At 40.7% G+C, this 22,798-nt stretch overlaps 1 protein-coding gene and 1 long non-coding RNA gene across 4 annotated transcripts in view; both read left to right on the forward strand.

The window, feature by feature from the left end:
* The first annotated feature begins 6,846 nt into the window (after positions 1-6,846).
* Positions 6,847-22,798, forward strand: part of LOC127374292 (C-terminal binding protein 1) — a 24,349-nt gene continuing 8,397 nt past the window's right edge. For 2 of the 3 annotated variants that reach the window (XM_051419447.1, XM_051419449.1), the window contains exons 1-5: positions 6,848-7,091; positions 17,821-17,975; positions 20,282-20,426; positions 21,722-21,825; positions 22,237-22,339. In XM_051419447.1, the coding sequence (XP_051275407.1) occupies positions 7,052-7,091; positions 17,821-17,975; positions 20,282-20,426; positions 21,722-21,825; positions 22,237-22,339 (547 nt within the window). In that variant the 5' untranslated portion in view covers positions 6,848-7,051. Of the gene's footprint in view, positions 7,092-14,642; positions 14,718-17,820; positions 17,976-20,281; positions 20,427-21,721; positions 21,826-22,236; positions 22,340-22,798 lie in introns of all 3 variants that reach the window. The other variant, XM_051419448.1, reaches the window with a different exon arrangement.
* LOC127374319 (uncharacterized) lies at positions 7,100-8,437 on the forward strand. The gene is made up of 2 exons (XR_007887021.1): positions 7,100-7,366; positions 8,149-8,437. It is a non-coding gene; the product is annotated as an uncharacterized LOC127374319 (long non-coding RNA).

Genomic DNA, 22,798 nt, shown 5'->3' on the forward strand with positions numbered 1-22,798 from the left:
CAAATATTTATTGATAATGAAAATCTTTGTTAGTTGAAGTGCCAGTGTAGTCCACAGGTCCACTTATCCACATCCAAACACCATTATACAAATCACCAGAGATTAAAGTCAATAATCTTGTGTATGGGGAGCTGCATGGCAAGAGCTGCTTTTTAAATTAAGAAATATATGAGGAAAGAGCAGGGCTCACTTTTGACCTGCTGACAGTGATTATTAGAATTTACAAATGAAAAGCAACAAGAAATAAAAACATCTGAGCAGCAAAAGACTGACATTAGAGCGGATGAAGAAATCTAGGAGGAATCCTGAATTATGTTTGGACATTTGGAACCAAATCTTGGCTAAAGTTAAACACAGCCACCTGAAATAAGATTAAACCCTATGATAGAAATAATATTGTTTTAATCAGCACAATATTTATATTCCACTGATGATGAAATTAAATGATTTGAAAAAGAAAAAACAAATTAGGATATTGTTTTTTAGGAATTTAAAATACAGCTTACGGTCCACAAATATAACCAGTGAATCAATCAATCAAACTTTACTTATAAAGCACATTTTATACAGTTTAGTGCACTTCAAAGTGTTTCACAGAAGACTGATAAGACCACAATGGAGTAAAAATTAAATAAGGTAGGTTTAAAAATCAAATGAATCCCCCCTTACATCCCTCTCATGGCCACATTTCTTTTCCTGTGTGAGAGAAAGCACCCTCCCCCCATCCATGGTGAACATATTGCCATTGGCCGCTGTCCAATGCCAGGCTGTGCTGATTGGCTGGCACGAGCTCTAATCGCTTACAATTGGCCTATTATCTACTGCATGCCCCACCCCCACCCGGCTTTGGAACAAAGTGGAACAGTGGACACACAGAGAGGAAGGTGATGCAAGGTTTGTGATGTATTTTTGGCCCCACACCAAGTGCTTCCTGTGTGTAGTTTGTGTGTGAGCGTGTGTCAGTGTCTATGTGGGTAGAAATGTGTGAGTTTATGTGATAGTAGCGGCTGCGCTTACAGCTTGGCTCTGCACTGTGTTTAGGTTTTGAAGAGATAACTCTGTGCCAAGCTAAATAAGGGAGGAAATTGATCTGCTCATGTGTGCACTTATAGTATGAAGGCTTGCTTGAGTATATGAGTGTTTGTATGACAGGAGGATTATTATTTCTTGATGAATAAATTGGTGGAGAAATTGATATTTTTGCCTCTTTAACGAGGGATTTCGCAGTGGTTGTTGAATGTTGGTGCACTTTATTAAATCTAGAAAGAAGCTATTGCTCTTTAATTCTAAAAGGACTGACACCAAAACCTGGGGACTCATTCATAAACTGGTCTTACTGTCAAATTACAAAATAAAACCTTAGCGTGATGTAGAAAATACTAGGTCTCTTCACACATTTCCTACTCCCAGTTCCCCGCTGTGTATATTGGAGTATGCAGGCTTTGAAGCGTACAGTCCTCTGAATCCCAGGTGGGCTGTGCATTCCTTAATGTCAAATTGAATTGGACTTAATTAAAAAAAAAAAAAAAAAAACTAAAATGATATGCTATAAATTGAGTGCCAAATTTGCCATGGTTGTGCTTTCCTTATTTGAAGACTTTCTCAACTCAAGTAGATAACCCCTTTTCCTATTCATTATAGAGACAGAAAAATATTGTCAAGTTAAGTTCATATTTGTAAGACAAACTGATTCCTCTTTAAACAAGTTTATGTAACTTTTCAAGAACCAATACATAACTATACTAGAGCTGTAACATTTAGTAAACTAATCAATTAGCGGACCGCCATTAAAATGACTGACAGGGGAGAAAAGACAGGAAATTAGTGGAAAAAGAGTGTGAATGACACGCAACAAAGGTCTGAAGGTCTGATCAGATCTGAACCAGTGACAGCGTCCCAACTCCTAAGCCTTGGCAGCACCTATTTGGCAACTATTTTGTTAATTTATTAATCCTTTGTAATTTTTCAAGCAAAATTGCCAAACATGACCTTGTTCCAGCTTCTCAAATGTGTGGATTTTTCTCAGTCTTAAGGGATATTAAATTGAATTCCCTTTGGCTTTTGGACTGCTGGTCGAGACTAATGAAGAAATCACCTTGAGCTTTAGAAATGTGTGCTGGGCATTCTTTATTATTTTCTGACATTTAATCAACCCAGCACCTAATCCAGAAAATAATCAGCAGATTATTTGATAAAATACTGTTGTAGTAGCAGCCATAAAGAGCGCCATGGTAAATTATGTTGAAGTAAATTCAAAGAACACTTTATATAAATGAGACCCGGGGATTACAGTTGATATTGGATGTTTTTAAGGGGATTTTCTTTCTCTCCGTCGAAGGAGGTGAGCACCTTCCAACTGTCAGACAGTATCTCTAGCCTTAAGATCGTTCCGTTAGATTAATGATTCTTCTTCCTTTATTCGTTCCTTTTTTCTTTCCTTATCTTGCTCCTCGTCCTCCACTCCCTTGCAATCCTCCTTGTTTGTTTAACTGCTTTTCTCTTTTCTACCTCTCACCTCACCTTACCCTCATTCGCCTTTTCTGACAACCTGTTCCTCCTGTTCCTGTATTCCACCTCCTTTCACTTCTCTGCCTCCCCTCCTGCTCTCACACATGGCTTAGACTGTACATGCCCGCAGCACCCATCTCCTCCTATAGTAGATTAGATTGCTAGTTTCTCTTGTATCTCCTCAGTTGTGGCATTCACATTGTTCTGCAGCTCACTGTCAGTATCCATAAATCCAATTTGCTGTGTGTGTGTGTGTGTGTGTGGGGGGGGGGGCTGCCACTATGTGTTTCTTTGAAGCTACATTTAGAGCTATAGTGTAGGTGTGCATCAGCAACAAGATTCAGAAACTTAATAGGAAATAAACATGATTATATTACATATCAACCATAATGAGAATTAAACATGATTACAAATACATGCGCAAGACAGATATTCAAACATGATTGTTCATGTGATGTGTATAGTTTCCCTCACAGGTGTACATTTATTTCTCTGTGCACAAGCTTGTATCTTTGTACATGTGCAGGCGTGTATCTTTGTAATTATGTGTGTTGGTGTGTACGTTAGCGCTAGCTGTGGGTCTAACTCGCTGTCAGTCTTGATAAGGCCAGCGGTTGGGAGGCGTTAGTCGGGGCTGCTGCTCGCCTGGCCTCCACTTCTGCTGAGGAGGAGGCGAACCATTAGACACGCTGCAGTGACTACAGAGAGAGAGGAGGGGGGGGGGGGGGGGGGGGGGGGGGATGTATGGTGAGCAAAGCAGAGATGGAAAAAGAGAGTGAAAGAGATGCAGGAATGAGGGTGATGGAGTGTGAATGATATTGAGAGGGAAATTTGGGATGGAAGATAGAAAGCAAGATGGGCAGATGGAAGAGCAGGAGTTACGGAGAGAGTAGAGAGAGGGAGGAGAAAGGCAGACTGAGGGGAGGTGGGGTGGAAGGTAGATGGGGAGGGAGAGTGGGTGAGGAGTGATGAGGAGATGAAAGGGTGTATGTCCACCCTCATACAACGCGTGTGAATGTTGATGTGAAATCTTTTTTCTACCCCATCATCTTCTGTTCCTCCTTTTCCCTCATGAGCACCATTAAATAATCTGCTGATCATCACTTGTAATCTAAGGAACATATAACACCCATCTTCTCTCTCCCCTTCCTCTGTGTCGTCTAGATACTGTCTCCCCACACTGTCGTTTCCTCTCTCCATCCTTATTTAGAAGCACCGAATATGTTTCCATTTCCTTTATCTCCTGGGGAACATTTGTCTCTTGGCGTGGTTAAGAGGTGGTTGGAGTGAAGTTGCCATCGGCCCTGTCAACATGATGAATGTGCCTGTAGCTTCTCACATTATTGACTCCATGTTGTCAGTTTGAATTTGGTATGAGAACTCAAGCCAGACCTGCACACCTAGTTATACACGCACGTAATATTTAATGCTTTAAGACATGGACCTCATAGCAATACCATCCACGTCAAGTATAGTGACATAGAGATATTTGGATCAGTTTAAACTTTAAATTAGCATCATTTGTTAAATACAGTATATCATGCTTATTATGGCAAGACACTAGGCAGCTGAAGTGGTTGATACTTTTTGCAATGTAGTGCAAAATTCAATCTCTAAGCTCCTAAATCTCATAGCAAACTATCAAAGTATATGTTGTGATTTGATTATTTATGCTTCAGTACACCGGTATTTCCTGCCTCAAATATTACCAAAACAAATTTTGTTGGACTTTTTGAAGTAACAAGCCAATGTGTTTTTTTAAGTCTGAAACCCAGGGACAGGCTCAGGTCTGTTCAGAGTGGCTGCCGCCATGGCTGCAATTCAACTTCAAGTCAACTTTTGCATGACAAACATAAGGGGTTTTACCACTTCCCCACTCCACGGCTGCTACAGATTTGAAACTTCCCCCTTTGCCACGTGCTGCTGTGTGAATTAGGCATTAGGGTGTGCATCTACAGAGGGTGTCATGGGTCAGGCGAGCAGTAAACAACGAGATTTGTATGTTCTTGCACACAGAAAGCTGAGTTTGTGACCCAAAAAGAAGCACTGCCTTTGGGTTGGCTCTTAAGTGTGTAAAGGCTGTTTAACTGAACTGAAACAGCCACATTCACTATATAACCGGTGTCACCTGCAGCTGGTCAAAAATGTTGTGTGATTCATTTGTCATGTTTTGTCTCCACCTCCACAGTTATGTTAGTTTTACTACTTGTTTTGAGGAATGAGTGAGTCATGTCGTCTTCCACAGTGACTCCCCCATCTGGTGTGGACATTGTTAAATGAACACACCTAGAGTCACAGTGACTTATGCTGTCAGTGGTATTCGCCTGCAGCACTCTAGCAAGCAGCAGTCACTAAACAGGCCAAATGCGGTTTTGCTATAAGCCCTACACTGCATGTACCCTTGCAGACTTTTGGTTAGGCATAATTCCTCATATTTCTCTGCTCTCTGACTCAGATTTATTATTATTATTATTATTATTATTATTATCAAAGAGCTATCTGCTCTTTACACTGAGCCAGAATTCCTATGTACGACCCTGCTCGACTGCAAAAAACTAAGGGGGGGGGCACATTGCTCATTTTCCTTTAAAGATAAAACTTAATTTGTAGTGTTGTATCATTGTGTTTTTAATGAAGCCAGCAGCTGAGTGGTTGAAGAGGATAGTGGGGGTGATCATTCATGACAAAGGTCATGAGCGAGCCTACCGACCGTGTTGAAAACAACTGTTTCCCTGACCCCTGCGCCTCGTTTTGGATTTGAACAGCTCGCCCACTGGCTGTCTGCGACATTTACCAATAGTGAGGACATGATGTAACCATCATTGCTGTTAAACTAGGTTAGGCCCTGGCAGTCATGGGTGCGTCTGAGGCCGCATATCACTGTGCTTATCTAGTTACCAAGTGTAGATGAGACGAACTGTAACATCACCACTGCAGGGACAGAATGAGCGCGAGCAGGTACATAGTAGGTGTTAACCAGACCAAAGCATTGAGATGAAAGTGCCTGTGCCTCATAATAGATTATACTATCCTGTTTGCTGTACTACTTTTTTTTACTTTTTTCATTAAACAGTAATTGGATATTATATATTTTTTATGGGAAATAAGAATGAGACCAAATTAATTAGGGTCAAACTGTTGGGAAGTAATGAGATGGTGTGTCAGTGTGTCTCAAAACAACCCTCAGATTCAATTATGGGATCATAAATATGACTTAATTAGACTATTGCCTTAATCATAGTTTTGGAAATAGTCACAATAATGTGCTTGTGCAAAGAAAATATTAATATTATGCCAGTTTCCACTACAGTATTTTTAAAGTACAAGTCTTTTACATATCAACGACAAAAACTAATCAGTATAGTCAGCAACAGCTTTGTCCAACTCTGTAACAATATTAACATTAGTAATAAGAGTTTTACACTAACAAAGCTCTATGAAGATTTGTATTTAAACATCAAACTAGAATATGATCAGTAGCAATTACTCGGGTGGTTGAGTAGAATATCAGATTATTCACCCACACGTATTCACACATTGGCGTAAGTGTTAAATATGAAAATGGGGTGCTAATACAGAGTATTTACCCCTGTAGAAAGTACTTATTATTTAGTAATAAGTTTAAGTGTGGACTTAAAGGTAATTAGAAACTGAAATTACTTTTTAAAGTTTTGGTGTGCTTAAAGAAAACCAACAGACCTGGATCTTAGATCTGGATGTATATAGCTGCAGTGTAAGTAAACTTATAAAGTAAAATTATAAGAACAAAACCAGCTATTAAGTTTGGTTGATTATTTATTAAAAACACACAGTAATTATAAAACCACAGTATGTTTTTTCTTTAAACAAGTTTTATGAGCTGTGTAATTGTTTTCCTGATATCAGAAAGAACAAGTTTTTCCTCCTTTGCTATTGTAATTGCATAACTCTTCTGTCTTTTCTTTTTTTCTCCCTGTCGTCTTTCAGGAAACAAAAGATGAATTTTTGCCAGCGTTAGCTCCTCCCCATTCCTGCTCTCTCTCTCTCTCTCTCTCTCTCTCTCTCTCTCTCTCTCTCTCTCTCTCTCTCTCTCACACACACACTTTCACAGACAGACACACACACACACACACACACACACACACACACACACACACACACTTTCTTGTTCTCCCGCTCCCATAAATGCAGCAGTGCTTTCATTCGGTGTGTGCACATTTTTGTTTTCTGGTGACAGAGGCAGAGGGAGAGATAGAAAGACTTGCTGTAATAGAAAGTGAGAAAGGAAGGGGAGAGGGAGTTAGCTAGAGACGGCAGGGAGGGAGGGAGGGGTAAGACAGATAGAGAGAGCGGGCGTGCGAAGGGGACGGAAGGGAGGGGAGAGAGAGAGAGAGAGAAAAGAGGGGGAGCACATGTGTATGCTTGTCACTAAGGGGCTGGGAGAAGGACTAAGGGAAGCGAGGTAGCTGGCCACAGCCGCCATATGCTGACTGGATTCCTGTTCATGTCTGCTGTGTGAAGACTGTAGGTTTCTGTTGTGTGCTGGCCGGCTGGGGAACACACCATGGGAAGCTCACATCTCCTCAACAAAGGCATGCCTCTAGGTAAACAACTAGCACTTTGCTTTTATGTGGGAACTGTGTGTGTGTGTGTGTGTGTGTGTGTGTGTGTGTGTGTGTGTGTGTGTGTGTGTCTCAATATTTATGAACTCAGTGTACATTATTCTGCTTTTCTCCTCTCCTCTCCTCCCCTCCCCCTTCTCTCTCTCTCTCTCTTCCTCTCCCTTTTTCCGTCTCCTCCTCCTCCGTCCCTTTCTTAATTCTCTCTCACTCTGTTATCTTTTTATATCGCTCAGCCTCTCTCTTGACACACAAGAATGGTTAGCCTTTTCTCTAGCTCCGTGTGTGTGTGTGTGTGTGTGTGTGTGTGTGTGTGTGTGTGTGTGTGTGTGTGTGTGTGTGTGTGTGTGTGTGTGTGTGTGTGTGTGTGTGTGTGTGTGTGTGTTTGAAGAGGCAAATCTCTGCTATTGAAGGCTGCTTGAACACCTCCATTTGTGGCGACAGAAATAGATCTCTCTCTCCTTCGAGGGCTAGCAAGGACATGACACATATTTCCCTTTCATTGTGCTTCTTTTACGGAGAGCGCTCGCCTTCACACACACACAAATCACATGCATGCCACACACACACACACACACACACACACACACACATTTAGGGAACTCAACTGACACACATATTCAAGTGCACACATGCATGCCCACAGCCAGATTCACACACAGGTGACAGATGCATCTAATGATAGGGGCTATTCTAGAAAAAGGCATCAAGGTAGTGCTGCTATGGAATAAGAAGGGCGGGGGGTTTGGGTGTGGAGCAGGAAGGAGGAGGGTGTGATGATAAATGATCATCCACCCTAAAGCTGAATCACTGTAACTGTGGTCACCTAAATCTGGATCTGAGAGGCAGTCTGAGAGGTTGTACAGACTGTAATCTGTGATGTCATCAACAGGCTGCGGGCCGTGTCTCTTGATGATGATCATCAAAGATCAAAGTTGCAGCTATGATCTTTTTTCCTCACCCTCCCTTTTCTCTCTCTCTCTCTCTCCCCCCTCGCTTCGGGAGAGATCTTCATATCCGCCCAAACTATATGCCCTAACAGCTCGAGAGTCCAAGGTCACAGGAATAACAACGGTGAATTAGGGGCTCGGGGAGGATTGCCCTTTTAAGATGCTCGTGTACAAATCACTACCAGTCAATAATCGTGCAACTGATCTGGTCATTTGATCTGTTTCGGCACACAGATCATGGAACCTTTGAAGGCTGCTTTAAAATTGCTCCTGGTGATTGATGGATGTGTTGATTCATGTTTCGGAAGGCAGGGGTCCTCTGATCCATGAGCGTTGAGTCATGTCTAATCTGATTAAAAAGGCCTCGATAAGTGACACACACACACGTCAGTCACTCCCGCAAACACGAACCTTTTAATATATCCTTATTGTTCAGTTGAAGACTTGTTTGGTTAATTGGACTTGTGTGTTTTAATTTATAGAATAATCTTATAAGCTGATTAAAAGGTAAAGAGTGATGTAATTGTGCATAATAGCTCCAGGCAGTTTCCCACCAGGAGGTTCCATATAGACACTTCATTATGTCAGAGGGAAAAATCAGGCAAACTGCTCATGTTGTGACATGTTGCCAACTTGGAGACAACCACACCTGAAACTACTATTAGTTTAAGCCATGAATCACACCTGCACGACACAAACTTAATATAGGCTATGACGGCAATGCACAGACGTCGTGTCGATGTTAAATCGAGGTTCCCGTTTTTCATACATTTGTACCCACACAACAGACACATGGTAAATACTGATTTTCTACATTGCATAGCTGTGTTCGCACTTATATTTTAACTGCACCACCATCACAGACGAGCATTTGACTCTCATAAACCTGACTAGCGTAAAAAATTGACACCTAAGCAGCTATAATTGACAGCACTTGGAAATCTATAAAGCATAAAGCACTCAGCAAAGAGGCTTTGTGCACTAAACCACATTGAAAAGCTTAGTCTATTATATCTAATGCACATAAGAGCTAAAAGGTGAAGCGACAGTGAAAGATCTACCAACTGCTATCGAAATTGGGGGCATTTTAAGGCATGAAATATGCAATAATGGTTAGCCAGTATAATACTTGCCAGTTACAGTCAACTATTCGGAGACAACTATTCACAAAGGGAAACGTAATTGAGAAGCATGACAGTCTAGACAGGTGGCTAAATAGCAGTGCTGTCACATACAGAAACAAAATAACAGGCCTACAGTGTAACATCCCAAAACAACAACTAGTAGACAGGCTATAATTCAACTGAGATCTTAATGAAGAGCACAAATTACTCAGAAACACGCACTGTTGATATTAATTTATATGTCAGCACAGTCAAGAGAGTCTGTTTGGAGTAAAATCTGCAGCTGAAACAACTCACTCAGCTGGTGTCCATGCAGCAGGCACTCAAAGATAGCACCCGCAAGCTGGGACAGTTTTGCTGTTGATGTCATCTCACACAAATTTATATTCATTGTCTACACTAAAAGGCTTGTACAGCAGTATCTCATGAAGTGACTATCATTTTAAAAAAGTGACAAACGGCCAGTAACTTTGGTTGTCTCATGGTAAAGTCAGCTCCAAATAAATAGACATATGGCAGGCTAAATGTGTATCTGCTACTGACAGGCTGGATCTGTGAGTATAAAATAAATCTAGACATACCAAATTCTCTCACCTAGACACTATTCATACTCAGTAGTCTGGCTAATAAATCAATGGAGCAAGTAAATGTGCAAATTAAACTTCATTTTGATGGGGAAAAACCCCTGAACTCACTTAAAAAACCCTTAATCTATAATACAATAACTGTATCATAGTCTTAATAATCCATTAATATCCAGGGTAGCCAAACTGACCCAAATCCAATTGACCCTCCAAGTGATTGTGACTTTCTTCTGCATAGTAACAGTAAATACAATATAACAGGCCGACAGCCATATAATAATCCAGTTACAGGCTGTATTTACATGTAGTTTTTCCAGTAGTGCGAGTGTTGCAGTACTTCTTAACCTTTTTGGCTCACGACAGCTTAGAAATCAGCAGTGCCTACAGGCAACACTCATAACCCTAGACATGTAGCGTGGCAAACAAAAAACTGCTAATGAAATCAACATATTTTTGATTAGAAATTATGTGTTGTCTGATCCCATGGCGAGGCCGGCTATGTTGTAAAATGCTTCTGTGACCCTCTGCTCTCTGATGCAGTGCAGGGGTGTGTGTGGGGGCAGCTAGCGTGGCTGCCATTGTATAGCTTTATTGATCTAGACCTATGCAGTAGTCACTGTAAAGCTGAGCGTGCTTTCAAACCATAACTGGTCCCTATTCACCATCTGTCTAACAAAGAGCAAGCAGAACGACTAAGAAATTAAAAGATCAGTACATATACAGTGTCCAGTTGTCAGCCCTGCTCAGGCACGGAGGCGAATTAACAGTACAACTGGAACTAAAATCTGCATCGTCTAAGCTCCTGCCAAACATTGTTGTATCTCGTCTGTTCTCCTGCTGCTGGTGTCTTTAGTGCTGGAAACAAAAAGCAGAGAAAAACCTGGTATGCTTATACAGTACAAGTTAAGACCTTGAATACGTGTGTATTTGAGAAAGAGATGACCTGCAAGGTGATTATTTCAATGTGTAAGCACTTGTATGTATCATATATCACTGCATATTAGTCATGTCAACCTGCATGGATTGGTGTGCTGAGCATGCACCTGTATTTCTGTACGTGTGGGTGGGGCAGAATGTGTGTGTGTGTGTGTGTGTGTGTGTGTGTGTTGTGTGTGTGTAACCGGTTGTGAGAGATATATCTGTTTTCTCCTCTTTCCTCCCTGAGAACTGAAATGTGGGTAGAACAAGAGACAGAAGACAAAAAGAAAGAATGAAAGAGTGCAGAAACACTTTGTACCTGGATTTTCAGGCGTTTTTAAGCATATAAATTCAGCTATGATATAAAATGTAGCTTTTCATTGCTAGAGAGATGGACGGGACAGAAGAAAAAAGGAAATGGCAAGGGAGATAAAGACAGCCTGGGGAAACTGAAACGAGAGATCTGAAAATGAGGCAACGAGAGATGAAGGGAAGGCGAGATCAACACTGAGGGTTTGAGAGACGAGGATATAGGGGCTTTTTAACCACGCCATGTTGCTGCATGCCACAAGAGCCAGTAACATCATAAATCAGCAGTGCCAGTGGTTGCTTGCTACAGTCACAGGCAGCTGACTGATCACAGGTGCCGACAGCAACACTCTCCTCTCTTCTCTTCTATTCTCTCACACAATGAAAAGTACAAACACTGTAGCTGAAACGCGAATGTGTCATCTGGCCGGCGTTGACTTTCAGTTCAGTTTGAAAGGGAGTGAAAAAAGATTTAATTCAGGAAGTCTGACCTTATTTCAGAACTGAAAAACCGAAGAAAACATTTAACAGCAGCTATCTGTGTGGGCATATTTGGAAATACCGGTAACTGAGAATGTTTCGTACAGCTGTTTGTGACCTGTAGTTTGGATAGACTGAAATGAGGAGAATGGACGCGCGCTTAGATCCTCATATATCTGACGGGCCTGTGTGCTGGCTGTGAAAGTGAGAGATGTTTATGGGTGTCATATTCAACACAACATACACAAATAAGATTTATGCAGCGCTGCATCTAATAATTATTTGTCTGGTTTTGTCCGACCAACAGCCCCAAACCAGAAGACATTCCCTTTACAATTATATAAAACAGTTCCTCATGTTTTAGAAGACAGAACTAGCAAACACTTGACATGTTTGCTGGATAACTGACTTAAACAATTATCAAAGTTGTTCATAATCATAATTAATTAATTAATTAATTTCAAATGATAAATGTATTTATCATATGAGCACTTTTTAATCAGCAAAATGTTGTTGTCTTGATTAATCGATAAATCTTATGATCAATAAAATGTCAAAAATCCTGAAATTGATACTTGCATATTTAATCAGATGCAGTCTCAGGGATCCCCATCTGATAAGATATATATTACATAGCTGTCTATCATGAAGATTGGCAGATTAAAGGTGGGGTCAGTCATTCTGGAGAAAGATAGCTGACTGTTGAAACAGACGCTTTGAGTTATGGTAAATGTGTAAACAAAGTGACTCATAGTGAGCCACACAACACAACAGGTGGCGTTCATGCTCCCACGAAATTTAAATATTCCCCATTTTCCTAGGGATCCCAGGTTGAGAACCACTGGACTAAACGATTCACAAAGTGAAAACAGTTGTTTTATACTTCAGTGTTTGCCATACCAAACTGGACCCACAGATGCTCTGGAAATGAAACCCCTTGTTTTAAGAGTGTATGTTGTGACACCCCGTTGTCGTGGTTCTTGAGTGTCGGGGACTTGCAGCTTGTTTTGGCAGATCACTCTGTATCGAGGCTGGCAGACTTGTCAGCGACCTGCACATTTCAAACACATGAAAATCGCCAATCTTTGACATTGTCTTCGTTGACTGACAGTCTGAAAACACTGGTTCGCTCCTCTGGGACAAAAATCCAGCTGTTCTTGTGAGCTGGTCATTGACAGCTGGATACGGGCAGGCTGCAGGGCTTTCCCACTGGCTCGCATGATTCAGTCCCAGCAGTCATTGGCAGATGCTTTTTCCATTTCTAAATTTCAGTCAAACGGCTTTAGCGTCATTTTGTTTTGATTACACATTTTCCGAGGGATGTAATTTTCATATTGGGGAGGGGGATGTCATTTAGTGTCCCAGGCCCTTATGTACATATTGCAAATGGCTGATTTTAGAGAACAATTATTACCAACAAAACATTTTTGATGTTGCCTTGGCTGCAAATCACTAACACTGCCTCAAAATGTTTACCAAATACAGTAGTGAATTTAAATCCAACCACGGTTGGAGCTGTGGCCCCCGTTGGCTGTCAAGAGGCCTGTTTGCACTGTGAAAGCTCCCAGCTGTCACCCAAACCCTGGGGCTATGGGGGATAGAGTATTGAATATAATAAGAGAGGGAGAATAGAGATAGAAGAGATGGATGAGGTTGAAGAGTTTAGGAACTGAGCAGAGTGAGAGAAAAGTTTAAGAATTATTTACTATAATGAAGAATTTAATGAGTGTTTAATGTGACTAGAAAGCGAGAAAATACATTAAATAAAACAGACCGGGAGATAATGGACTTTTGAGTTTGTCTGATTTAGGTTCTCAAGAGTGTATTACTATTTACAGTGTTGATCTGAGGTTTCTGTGTGTGTGGGAGAGACGGAGAGAGGATGAACGGGTGTTTTATCTTGTAGTACTACTCAGCAGTCAGTAGTGCTGGTCCTCCCAAGGTCATGCTTGGTGCTGGAATGAAAGCTATTTCCTCCCTCACTCTGACCAAGTGTGAGCCGGAGCAATGTCTGGAATCTCTGCTGCTTTCCAAAAACTCTGCTGCACAACTGATTAGCCTGACCAGATTTCATTATTTTCTTCAAGTGGACATCATGCCCATTTAATTTACACACGCCATCTTATGAATGGCACTTTGTTCCCGAGGGTTTCTGCTCAAATTAAATCTTAGAAAAGATGAGTCTGTAGGGCAGAATACTGTTGAGTGCAGCACCTACAGGCAACGGTGCAACTAATGATTACATCTGAGTTACAATGAAGGTTGTGTTGAAGCCGGAGAGTACTTTTTGCTGTTGTTGAATTCCAATTTCTCAGCTATGCACCATCGATTTTGTATTGATGTGTAAGTGCAATGTCCTCCAGGCAAATCCTATTATGGAAAGTTAATGTTTTACTAGCTCACAAAAGGCATTGTGAAAAGGATTTGTGTTTCACCTTATTGGTCTTACTGTGCTGCTTCATCAGATCAGGTTTCATGCTGCAATCTGATGATGAAGATAAGAAGACATGTGCATTGAGTGATGGAGCTTTGCTTTTCTGCAGCTTCTGAGTGCTGCTGCAAAAATGCCCTTTATCATCCTTAAATTTAGTTTGAACAGTGAAAGCACATAGGAAGTGATTTTATCTTCACACAATAAGGTTCAATTAAGGCAAGTTGTCAGTACTACAACATGTTATAAGTAAAACCAGGCAGGAAACCAGGGTTTTACACATTTATCTAACACTAGAAGCCTTAATCAGAAAATGCAGGCACTTTCAGTTTCAAGTTCCTCAATGAGGATAATATGGGATCAAGCCTGTGAATTTCTCGCTGCAGGACAAACTCTGCATCTTAAAACCACATGCAACCAAAACTAAAACAATATGTAACCACCACATCCAACCACACATACTACCATTGGTGCAAATATCCGAGTTGAATTCCTACATGTATTCACTAACATATTCCATGGTTACAGTAACATGGCTCTGTGTATAGGCTCCCACGCTCTGCTCTACTGCTGTGTGATAGATACAGGAGGAAATATGTGCATGCTGGTTTAAAAATAGCTCCTATGCATGTTTTTTATGTATGTATTCTCAAAGTATTCTCCTCAAACTCTAAACGCTGATGTTTCAAAATATAACATAGACTGAATACATATACATAATTTCTGTTCTCTAAATACAGATTCTGAGTACTCGTTTCCTGTCGTAGCCCAACCCTGAACACAGCAGCACACTGAAGCATGAACCAGAAATGCATGTAAGCACTGTGTACATTATTTCCCCATGCATGCACTCTGGCTCACTCTTCCTGAGAGTCGGCTAAAAAAAAAACCCGCCTCATTTGCAAGCCTGATAAGAGTTTACTTTCTATGACAGCATTTCACACGAGGAAGAGGAAGATCATCCATCTACATTTATCCAAGGAGGTTTATTCAATGCTTATTTTCAGTACCTCCCTACTTCTTATTTATATCATTCATGCTGTTCTACTTATTCACTCCTGGGAGATGCCTAGTACAACACGGGACTCACATTCTGGTCACTGAGCTGCTCAGTCAGAGCGGATATAAGCAAAAAATGCCAAACAAGCAACTAGAAACTGGCCAAAAGTAGATGACGTGACACACACAACACATTTCCAGGCAACAACAATGATTTTTATCATCTATAAAAAATGTTGCTGTGTAAAACATGGATGCTGTATGTCTTAAATCAGAAGACACTGGTGTCCCACTAATCAATTTTGCACGAATTCTTAAAAGTCATACAAGTAGAAATCAATCGATTACAAAAGAGACAGACGCACAAATGTCTCCAATAACAGGAGACTTGCAACCACAAGACATGTTGCAAATGCAACATGGTTTGAGGGGTTTAATAAACCAGAAAATTGAAGAGAAAAAGAAGATTGTCAAAAGGGCTGCATGATATGGTATATCATACTGTAATTATTTTGACAGATATTGCAATATGATTCGCGATTAGTGGGAATGATCATTTCGCATCACAAATTGAATTGAAAAAAACTACTAAAATCATGATGATGTGACATTTGTTTAGGTCTGTTTTCTTACATCCGGAGAACCAGGGTACACTACTTTATTGTAATGCTCCTTTGTCACATATTTAACCTTTATCAAACTAATTGCAGCTTCAGCTATTTGGATATTGCACTTGGCCATATTGCGATTTCGATAATATTTAGATTAATTGTGCAGCCTAAAGGCATTCTGGGAAACATGAACTCACTAACTGAAGTAGAAGAAAACAGGTCAATTACATTGACAGTATACATAAACTGCACATCGTTACAAAAACACAACTGGAAAACACTAAAAATCAGAGATTAATGATACGAACTGTTAGTATGAGTATGATTCCAGCAGGCATTTTTTATTTAATTCATTTCACTCATAGGCCATGTAATGATAGCTGCTGAGGGAAAAGTGTTACTCAGTTTTCCTGCCCAGATTTTCCAAACTAATTTGTGGGTTTGGAGCAGCCAAACTTCTGTCCGCAAGTCTGATTCTCAGGGATCCTTGGGATTTAAATATTGTGGAGTCCGTAGAATGCTGATTTTGAAATGACTGGTTTAATGATTTGACTCCTTTCTCATGATGTTAGCCCAGGAAAGTGGAAAACAGTCTCAAACCTGAGGGAATGCGAACTGTTTATCATTCTGGAGGTCTGAGTCGCAATAAAAGTTTTAGGAGGAATATTTTGAAATGACTGAAGTGGCTGCTTATGTGGGATGTCAGACTGCACATCTCAGTTGGAAACAAGTCAGGAATGAGTGATGAGCACAGTCAGCGTCAGCAGAAACAGGCATAACTCTGCACTCATTTCATCTACAGTGTTTCAGAGGGCTGTCAGAATTTTGCATGTCTATGACACCCAATTACATACACTGCCTTATATGTTCCTCTGAATCTACATCTGCCTGTCTCTCAGATGTCTTGGTTCTCAGTCAGTGATCTGGAATGATTAACCCTTCAGTTCCCCGAAAGGAGAAACAAATCAAGGCAGAGTGCAGTGGAGGAAATAGTTAAGGAAAACGAATAAATTCAACTCCCATTGACCACTGCTCTTGCTAAATCTGAGCAAAGGACCACCAGAGGGGTCTATCTGCCTTGTTAAATGCCACTTATCCTCCTGTGAAGCCTGGCAGCACTCTTAGGGTAATGGTTTAATCTGTTCAGTTGATCCAATAAAATATCCTGTAGAAAGGTTGAAGATGGGGCTTACTTTTACTCAGTTATTGACAGATTGTCAGATTTTAAGCACTGGCTGTCTCTCATGACACAGATCCTACTGCCTCATAAGAACTGCTGTACCTCCCTACCCACCTGTCTATTGACTTGTATCACTATCAGTGACATTTTGATGGTTTTTGAGCAATGAAATATGACATTTTTGTTGCGTATTTGTAAATTAGGATTCTATTTCATGCAAAATATGCTACATAATAGATATAATCCAGAGCTTCGAACTGCATGCTCAGACGTTTTCTCCTCTAGACTGCCCCGTTTCTTCCAAATAAGAGTCACTGTCAGTGGTCCACAGGGGCGAGCACTTACATTCATCATGAATATGTGAGAACTTAATTAAACAGGATGAAATACAAAAGGATACTCCTAGTTATTACAGTGTTTTTCACCTTCTGATTTTTAATTCTACAGGGATATTCTGAACATTTGAGTGCACGTTTTCTTTATACTACACTTTCTACCAGCCTACCTCATGTGTCATCCCAATTACTGCCTGTTTCCATAGAGTCAGCAAACGTGAAGAAAGTGCGTAATAATTAAATCAAAACAACAAAATCTTCAAACGCAATAAGGTGAAAAACAGCTGTGGATCATGACCTCCCACAGCAGGAATTAGCTCTATAGCAGATAGACAGCTGCGCCGGGTATTTATTTTTTTCCCCCCTCCATGCTCACTGTCACAGTTGTCATAGCAACTGCATCAGTCCGGAACAGAAACATTATGGGATGCAGATAAAGCAGGACCTCATCTGTGCCCAGGAGCAACAGCACATCTTTTGTTTTAGATTTCATAACTGACAACAACTGAGGAAATGCTGGAAGATACGGCCAAGCAAACAAATACATGCCTGCAGGTTTAAAAATATACAGCAGGGGGAAAAAAATGACCTTTTTCCAATACAGGATTTCTGAGTTCTCTGAGGGATATTGCAGTTGTGTAGGTGTTTCATCACAATAAGAAATTATGCTAATAAAAGATTATTCTACACTGCCTCTCACAATGAAGATTATTTTCTCTCCATGTTACTTCTTCATCGCCACTTTTGTTTCGCTTATCTGACACTTTTCTTCTGTGTGTCTGCGTGCGTGTAGGCATCAGGCCACCCATCATGAATGGGCCCATGCACCCGCGACCTCTGGTGGCGCTGCTGGACGGCCGCGACTGCACTGTGGAGATGCCCATCCTGAAAGACGTAGCGACCGTGGCCTTCTGTGACGCTCAGTCCACACAGGAGATCCACGAGAAGGTAACGCACTTAACTAGATCATGTACTAATGATTCCAAATTTTAAATTAATCATACTAACCAACAAAGGTAAGGGTTTAAGAAAGTTCCATTAAGCTTTTACATTTGCTGTAACAGATTGTATAAATATAGTCTTTATTAAACACCTTGTGCTGGAAACAGGAAGTATTTTTTTTATATTTTAGAGAGCAGCGACAGCAGTTTGCATTAAATAGAACTGTGTTAACATGAACAGCAGTGGTCATCATGGCTGAATATACAATATACAAAGAAAAAATAACCACACCGCAACTGGAAACTCGAACTTCAAAATCTAAAGCTGATACACAAAAAAACAGCAATCACAGGGGGCTGATGGTGTATTTCAATCATGTGTCGTCTTCTATTAGAAATTCTATTAATGTATCGGTCCTTGTAATCTCCTGTAGTTTGCTCTGATTTGCAAGTCAGCACAGATAACACATATGTGAGTTTTTTTGGCTTCGGTAGTTGAAAAAGAAAGATGGAACCAAGCCAAATATTCGACTTCAAAACATCCTTTCAGAAATCTTTGATGCCACATATGTTCATGATTTTATGTAGTGCATTTAGCTGTGTTTTTAAAAAATTAACATTGTGACACTGAGTCAGACATATCAGGCATTTCTTCTGACAGTATCCAAATGCCAAACACAATAATAGCTGAAGATAGACAGGAAAGGGGGAGAGAAAGGGGATGACACACAGCAAAGGCTTTTTAAATGATGTGAATATAAGGATAGCAATGGGGGTAACCATCTCGCAATGATGTGCGAATGCTCCAAAGTCATTCTCTGTGTTTTTGCCAGTCCACTGTTGTTCTAGTGAAAGCAGAGTTAGCGCCTTCATCACAAAAGAAGTTGCCACATTAAAACAACATTGGCTCTGCATTAAGGATGTGCAAAAAAAAACAAAAAAAAACTAAAGAAGAGTACAGAGAGCAAACTTAAAATGTGGGTCAGCCTTGGATCTTGCCACAGCCACTATGGATTGTAAATGGGTTTGTATGTCTGGCAGGGTTGCGTCTCGTTCTGGGTGTCTGCCAGGCACACTCTCTCTGAGAGCACGCTCAGTAGGCCACAGCGTGGGAGAAACAGATGGCTGTCCCTCGTTCACTTTCTATCTCTTGCTCTCGCTCTCTCTCTCTCTCTCTCTCTCTCTCTCTCTCTCTCTCTCTCTCTCTCTCTCTCTCTCTCTCTCTCTCTGGCTCTCTAGTAAGCAGCCACCGCATTGTGTAATTAAAAGGGCTTCTTTATTGTAAGTGAACTGCATGTCATTTTCATCCTCTACCACATGAAGAGGAGGGCTGGCAACGTTAGAAAAACATTGTAAGATTAACAGAGAACCAATTAAAAGTTGATTGAACCTGTTTTCAGACATATATTCCCATTCTATGTGATTGTCAAGTTCTCTGCTTTTTGAGGTATAATATTTCATTTTCAATTAAAACAATAAAGATGAATAGAAGCAAGTGAGAAATCCCATAAGATTCCTGCTCATATTCCTGAGGTTAGGCAGCTTTTGTGAGATGCAGAGACACCTTATCTCAATTCCTGTGGTTATAAAAGTGTAGTTTCCATGGTAATACTCCATGCAGGCAGGGATATTAAAAAACAGGATATGACAACGATACAAACAGCATATCCTGGAAAAAAAAACCTTAACCGAGATAGAGTTTATGAAAACACAGACTGGGAACTCAGTGAACTTGCTGCGAAGCCATGCTTGACTTGTGCTCACACCTACACAAACACATGCTGATGACTTGACCTTTACCAAATGTAACGTCTGTATTCAAAGCGCTATCAATGTGATTCTTCAAACAAACCTACTTTTATGATGTGTAATTGTCTGTTTTATCCCTGGGTGTGTGAGCACAGAGCTTAAGGGTGAACACAATTCAAAATCAAATAGAATTTTTCTTTTTTCAAGTTCAGAGAATATATCTTCATGGTCCGCTAGGTTTCTGCTCCTTGTGTGCCCTAGTTCTGTAAAGGGGAAACAAAGAAAGTGGATCGGAGCCACACAATATTAACTTGTTATTCTAGCCATGATTTGGGTGTCAGGTAACATTAAATGACTTGTCCATAGACATTTGGACAGTTGTGAGTATCGCTGTCTGGATACACATATTGCTGGCAATGAGTTAAATAACTCAAACTGTCCATCTGTTGTCTGTCTTTCTGTCTGCCTGCCTGTGTGTGTGTGTGTGTGTGTGTGTGTGTGTGTGTGTGTGTGTGTGTGTGTGTGTGTGTGTGTGTGTGTGTGTGTGTGCGTGCGCGTGCCCAGGTGCTGAATGAAGCTGTAGGAGCTCTGATGTACCACACCATCACTCTGATGAGAGAGGACCTGGAAAAGTTTAAAGCTCTGCGCATCATTGTCCGTATTGGCAGTGGCTATGACAATATTGACATCAAATCTGCCGGGGAACTGGGTGAGAGCACACACACACACACACAACGCACACACACACACACACACACACACACACACACACACACACACACACACACACTGCTCTGCTGTTTATGTGTTAAGAACACTACCATTCATCCATGTGTCTCTCTGGTAGATCATGTGCTTCCAATGCTCCGTGCTACAGCCTTAGCCTACACTTTGTTATGTAAGGTCACCACCAGTATTAACTAAACGTAGATATTGTAGCCATGTTTGTTTGGAACAATCTCCCCCATATTACCCTTACTGTTAACCACAGTTACTTCCTATGTCAACAGGAAACGTAGTTTCAGGCAGCTCAAACCAGAATGTTTGTTCGCTCTCATAGTTCAACTTTCCAAAATCCCAAACTAAAATGGCAGGTTTAACCGAATATCACTTTCAATTACTCACTATTCAACTCCAGAGCTACCAACAGAACATTTTCACAGTGGGCATTTTGACTTGACAAACACATATAAAGCTAACATTAATAATTGCCTGTGCCAAGCTTAGCATGCTTCCTGGGCTAGTTAACACCTAAATGCACAGAGACGTCTTTGATGTTATTAGTTACACGTTTTCCTACAATTGCAAGCAAAAATGTCTGCTGTGAAAAAAAGTCTTATATTCTGTATGTTCTGATAGCACTGGTTAGCTGTTTTGATTAGTATACACAACAAGCTATAAGAAACAAATCAGTTCTATCATCCATTTTACTCATTACTCAGCAGCAGTGGTGGAAGAAGTAATCAGATCTTTGTCTAAATCTAAATAATCTAAATCTAAGAAGAAATATATTGTAATTTAGTGCATTTGTATTTTGTATTAATAATCTTAATTTAGTCCGTTTTTTAAAATTAAGTATAAAGAATTATAAAATAGAAATACTCAGGTAAAGTACAAGTACCTTTAAATTGTTCTTGTGTAAATGTTACATTCTAACGCTGCTCAACAGCTGATGAAGTGCTAGTCTCGCAAACACTTCCTTTCTGCTGCCAGTATGCACTGCCGTGTCAGCAACAAGTCAGTGACATTTGTATTTAAAAAGTGAAGTAAGGCTTTTTATTAAAACCTGTCCTGCAACAGCCAGAGCGTTTTAACTTCCCCTATCTTCTGCCACCAAGAGGCTGTGCCGTTTTAAAGTTGCCAGCAGTGTTTGTAAAGAAAACTGCTGACATCACGCCTCGAGTCTGCACTTCTCCACCAGAATAGCTTTCACCAAACTTCATCTCTCTCCTCAAATGGCCCAAAAAGCTATTACTAATCCTTATCTGCTCTCTGGTCCAACAGGCATAGCTGTATGTAATATGCCAGCAGCCTCAGTGGAGGAGACGGCGGACTCCACGCTGTGTCACATCCTCACCTTGTACAGACGTACCACCTGGCTGCACCAGGTTGGTATCTTTGCGTGGCTGATAAAAGGAACTGAAATAAATTGGATTTAAATGCAATCATTCTAAATGCATTGGTTGGAGGTGTATATTCAGTTATCACAATTTTAGTTTCGACAATTACTAATTGTCTACTGACAAATCAGCAAAAATTGAAACATTTCATTTTCTTTAGAATGTTGCTGTATTTGAAAGACGTTGATGTAAGATGTAGAAGGTACAGTAAAATGATTTGTTCCTCAAATCAGTTATCAGTAGCAATCATTATTTAGACTTATGATCACAATATCTAAACCGATTCAGACATTGGTCATTAAGTGCAGACATTATGAAATATACCTGGTTTGTTAAGTGCAGTGTGTTTGTTTGTCTGTGTTTTATTTGCTTGTAATAAGTAATTGTTATTCACTGCAGGCTCTCCGGGAGGGCACGCGGGTTCAGAGCGTGGAGCAGATCCGAGAGGTGGCGTCAGGGGCCGCGAGGATCAGAGGAGAGACACTGGGACTTATAGGGCTTGGTGAGTAACAACACACGTATCATCTAGTGCCTCTGCAGAGAGACCTACTTAGCATACTGTTGTACAGACAAGAAATTGAGTCTACAGCCATGCTAGCTGCTCTGTAAGCCCTAGTTCACACCGCCTACCTGAGCAGCGAGTGACGGCTGTACCGCTGAACAGCTGCGTCTGGCACCTATGCAGTGTTTACACCGACAGAGTGTCAGCTGCGTGGCTGCTGCAGAGCTGCTGCTGCCAGCCATATCTTTCTATACTGAGTTTGCCTTTGATTAATACCATTCAATAAAAGCCTTGTTATCATATGAATGGGTTCTGTCTACAGAAACACCAGTAAGCTTAAAGTTTTTAAAATGAAACTTCAACCTGCTGGTGGCGCTACATGAAAAGTTTGTGTTTGTACCACATTTCATGGTTGAGACATTTCACTCAAACAGAGTAATGTAAACCAGCTGGTGGCGC

This window comes from Dicentrarchus labrax, unplaced genomic scaffold (assembly GCF_905237075.1).
Source record: "Dicentrarchus labrax unplaced genomic scaffold, dlabrax2021, whole genome shotgun sequence".
NCBI lineage: Eukaryota > Metazoa > Chordata > Actinopteri > Moronidae > Dicentrarchus > Dicentrarchus labrax.